Here is a 4010-nt window from a genome sequence, read left to right on the forward strand (position 1 = left end):
CACAGGTTCCTTTTCCAGATAAGAGTACATTCACAATTTCCAGGATGTGGACATATCCTTTTGGGAGCCATTATTCAAACCACGACACCTCATATGATGCCAAACTCAGGTTTAAACACTCTCTTGACTGTATATCACTGAGGTGGGGAGAAAAAATATTACTACTAGAAAGAGGTGAGGTGACAAAAAGGTACATATAGGGGGTGTAATATTTTTTAAAAATGGTTTATTATTCCTCCCTCCCTTTAGCTGTACTCTCTCCACAACTGTGTCACTATTACAGACTCAAGGGAACACAGGTAACGACACCTGGGAAGGAGGAGGAGAAGTTCTATGCCTGGGAAAGGGAATGGCAACCTTCATCTTGCAGGCCTTGAGGGCTTACTGGGAAAGAGGATGCTAGAGGTAAGAGATAGGCATATTCTGTCTCCATTCTGCACCGAAGTCCTGAAGGGAAGTGTTAGATCTAGGGAAGCCAAAAGCAGAATGATGTTTTCTCTACTCTCATGTGAAGCTCGGGAAGGAGATCACCTCACAGGATGCCTTCACAATAACCTGAAGCTGTGCATCCAGCTAAGCAAAGGCACCTGAGTTAGCACTCCCGAGCTGCCAGCTTATGGAAGAGCCCCACAAATCTCTTCTGCACCACAAAAGGGCCTGTGCCAAGACAGGGATCCTACCTGAAGGAGCTCCACAGTGGAGGCTACAGATCCCTGCAGGCACAATCTATAGGGCAGGCTATCTGGGCTGGGAGTAAATGGGAACAGCAGCCAGACTTCAGGCGAATCTACCAGACCAAGTGGGAGCCAGTTCACCAGAGATGGGGCCAAGTGAACAGGCCACAAGCTCACAACTGCTGCAGAAGTCAGTCCTGGATGTCACTTGGGCACCCAGAGACTTGGAGGACATGGAATAATTCATTCCTCAGGAGCTAAAGGGCAATACAATGACCTAAGCCTGTCATCCAAAGACACCTTCTTTCCCACCACCAGGAGATTGTGTAAGTCCTTTCCCTTCCCAGACACCCACAAAGCTGTATCTGAGGGGCACAGGAAATATAGTATAAAATCAGAACATCTGCAATACCTACATCAGTTCAGTTCAGTCGCTCAGTCATGTCCGACTCTTTGCGACACCATGAATCGCAGCACGCCAGGCCTCCCTGTCCATCACCAACTCCCAGAGTCTACCCAAACCCATGTCCATTGAGTCGGTGATGCCATCCAGCCATCTCATCCTCTGTCATCCCCTTCTCCTCTTGCCCCCAATCCTTCCCAGCATCAGGGTCTTTTCCAATGAGTCAACTCTTCGCATGAGGTGGCCAAAGTATTGGAGTTTCAGCTTCAGCATCAGTCCTTCCAATGAACACCCAGGACTGATTTCCTTTAGGATTGACTGGTTTGATCTCCTTGCAGTCCAAGGGACTCTCAAGAGTCTTCTTCAACACCACAGTTCAAAAGCATCAATTCTTTGGTGCTCAGCTTTCTTCACCGTCCAACTCTCACATCCATACAGGACTACTGAAAAAACCATAGCCTTGACTAGACGGACTATTGAAATTGTTGCTTGGAACTGAATTTAACAATTTGGACTTAGGTATTCCTCTCTGCTTTGGTGACATTGAAGGTTGGGAGTATGTAAAAAAGACTGTGTCAGTTATGGAAACCAGAAAAGTTAAATTTTCTTTACAGATTTGTAAGGATTGGTTGCTACACAAATATATACAATCATAAAGATGAACTGACCCTTTTATCTCGTTGCAGCCGAGAAAGCAACATGGGTCACCAGCAGCTCTACTCAAGTCATCCAAGAAAATTCGGCCAGGGTTCTCGCTCTTGCCAGGTCTGCTCAAACCGGCACGGTCTGATCTGGAAATACGGCCTCAATATGTGCTGCCAGTGTTTCCACCAGTATGCGAAGGACATCGGCTTCATTAAGTTGGACTAACCGAACTTCCTTAGATGGCTCATCCAGCACATCAACCTTAGGCGGAAAAAATACTAGCTCTTTGTATATAAAATAAAGGTTTTCAAAACTTCAAAAAAAAAAAAAAAAAAAAGATGAACTGAAATCTACCTTAAATATTTGAAAAAATTACTTTACAACATTCAGACCAAACATTAGTGGTTTAATATCATTACTATAGCCTATCCTTAGCACTAGAAAGATGGAAAAATATGACCTTGCAGAGTTGAAACAGCATCAGTTCTTTTACTCCCAGAAGGTGTGTCCTCAAACCACCCTCTACTTCATTTCATTTTCCCTTATTCTGTCCGTTCTATACATACTTACAGCAGACCTTTGCAGGAGGCATTGTGCGCTGTCCTGGAATAAAGAATGAATAGATCGGGGGCTCTGCTCACAATATATAACTATTATTCACAGACCTTTTCTAAATGCACAGTCCAAAGTCTTGGTAAGCTAACAACACCTCAGAAAAGCCAGACATCACTCTCCCATTCATTAGACAATTGTCATGGAATCACATATTTAATGAAACCCTCTGATTTTGCATAGATTCTGACTGAACCCAAATTTACACTTTTGATTATTTTCTTGATAATATTTTGTGGTCTATTTATTTAGAGAAACCTGCCTTCATTTATAACAGAATATTTAGGTCATGCCAAACATTTTTGTTTTTTCTTTGTCTGATTACTAAAAAAAGGATTGGACTGAACAGGAAATAGCTAGATAAATAATGCACTGAAACCTCTTGCAGGACGACCATTTTAGAATTATTCAGGCTTTGTAGTATTATATTTTAAGCCGTAGGGGGTGAATGCACATTCAACTATTATTTAGATATTAATTTCTCCTTCATATTAGTGGGTGGTAACTGCTAAATCCACTCTTCACATTCTGAATAATTTTCCCTTAATGATGAATGTATCATAATGGTCCATCTTAGGAAAATTAATATCCCATTTTTTTTCACACTGTCTAGAAATAATACTAAAACAAAGGGTGAACAGGAAGAAGAAGGACGATGTGAAGGGATGGAATGTGTGTATAATAGCTGCCTTCTCTGAGCAGGGAGAGAAAACTTCATTTGCAATCATTTAAAATACTGCAATCGTCCCTAAGCTTCTCCCTGCTCCTTCTATGTTTGATCCAAAAAACCACCACTTTCAAAGCTTCCTTCCATAGTAATGCCAATCCTGCTACACTTCCAGCCCAGAAGACTCACAACCAAGCGGCACAGATTTTTGTGTGAGTGCAGTTATGGTCTATCATTATTAAATGTCTCCTGGTGGGCGGGAGAGGCGCTTCATCGCAAACAGCCATTCATCAGCTCTCACCCAGCCACTCACATCTGACCTCAGCAGCAATAATGCCACATCAAGTAGGCCAACTACCCAGTTTAGCAGCCGAGCAGAGAGCACAAGCTGGCTCCAAGATTAAGTACGCTGCTGCAGGCTTCCATTCCCAGGAGCTCCTTCGGCTGATGCTGTATTGATTGAGAAACTTTACCAGTAAGTACCACAAACAACAATAGCCAGGTCAAGACCGGCGATGCTTGAATGGGAATTCCCCATGGAGCAAACTCTGGGCCAGGTGCCCCTCTCATGATCTGAGCACAAGCTGAATAAGGTTTCCAAGGTAGGAAAGACTGAGAACCTGCCGTTGAAAATGACATTTAAGCAAGTCCACGTGGGAACAGAATGAGAGACGATGTAATTATCTATTCCCTAGCTTCCGACTGCCACAAAAGCCTGTCATCTCTCAGCGTTTCTATATTCTCCAAGCCTTCCACTTCTTGCTTTTAAAATTTGTTGGGGGTCCATGATGTCTAAGTCCAATATGCAAACACAGGCAGAATTCCAGTTAAATGAAAAAGAAATACTGCCACGTTAACAATAGCCAAGCCATTTAAATTTGAGAAATAAAAAGGGAATTTTCTGGCTTATAATTCCCCCGAAGAAATGTATGTAATTTCCCTCTTACCAAGTGAGCACTAAATAAGAGGAATGAGCATGTATATTCCATGCATATATGTATATACATAT

At 42.6% G+C, this 4010-nt stretch overlaps 1 protein-coding gene across 1 annotated transcript; it reads left to right on the top strand.

Moving 5' to 3' along the window:
• The first annotated feature begins 1767 nt into the window (after nucleotides 1-1767).
• Nucleotides 1768-2004, top strand: LOC122453928 (40S ribosomal protein S29-like). Its single transcript, XM_043488262.1, has one exon. The coding sequence runs from the start codon at nucleotides 1777-1779 to the stop codon at nucleotides 1945-1947; it is 171 nt and encodes a 56-aa protein (XP_043344197.1). The 5' UTR covers nucleotides 1768-1776; the 3' UTR covers nucleotides 1948-2004.
• The last annotated feature ends 2006 nt before the right edge of the window (nucleotides 2005-4010 follow it).

This window comes from Cervus canadensis, chromosome 15 (assembly GCF_019320065.1).
Source record: "Cervus canadensis isolate Bull #8, Minnesota chromosome 15, ASM1932006v1, whole genome shotgun sequence".
NCBI classification, from domain to species: Eukaryota; Metazoa; Chordata; class Mammalia; order Artiodactyla; family Cervidae; genus Cervus; species Cervus canadensis.

Coding starts and splice junctions, on each gene's coding strand:
- LOC122453928 (XM_043488262.1), top strand. CDS start 1,777: ATGGGTCACCAGCAGCTCTACTCAAGTCATCCAAGAAAATTCGGCCAG.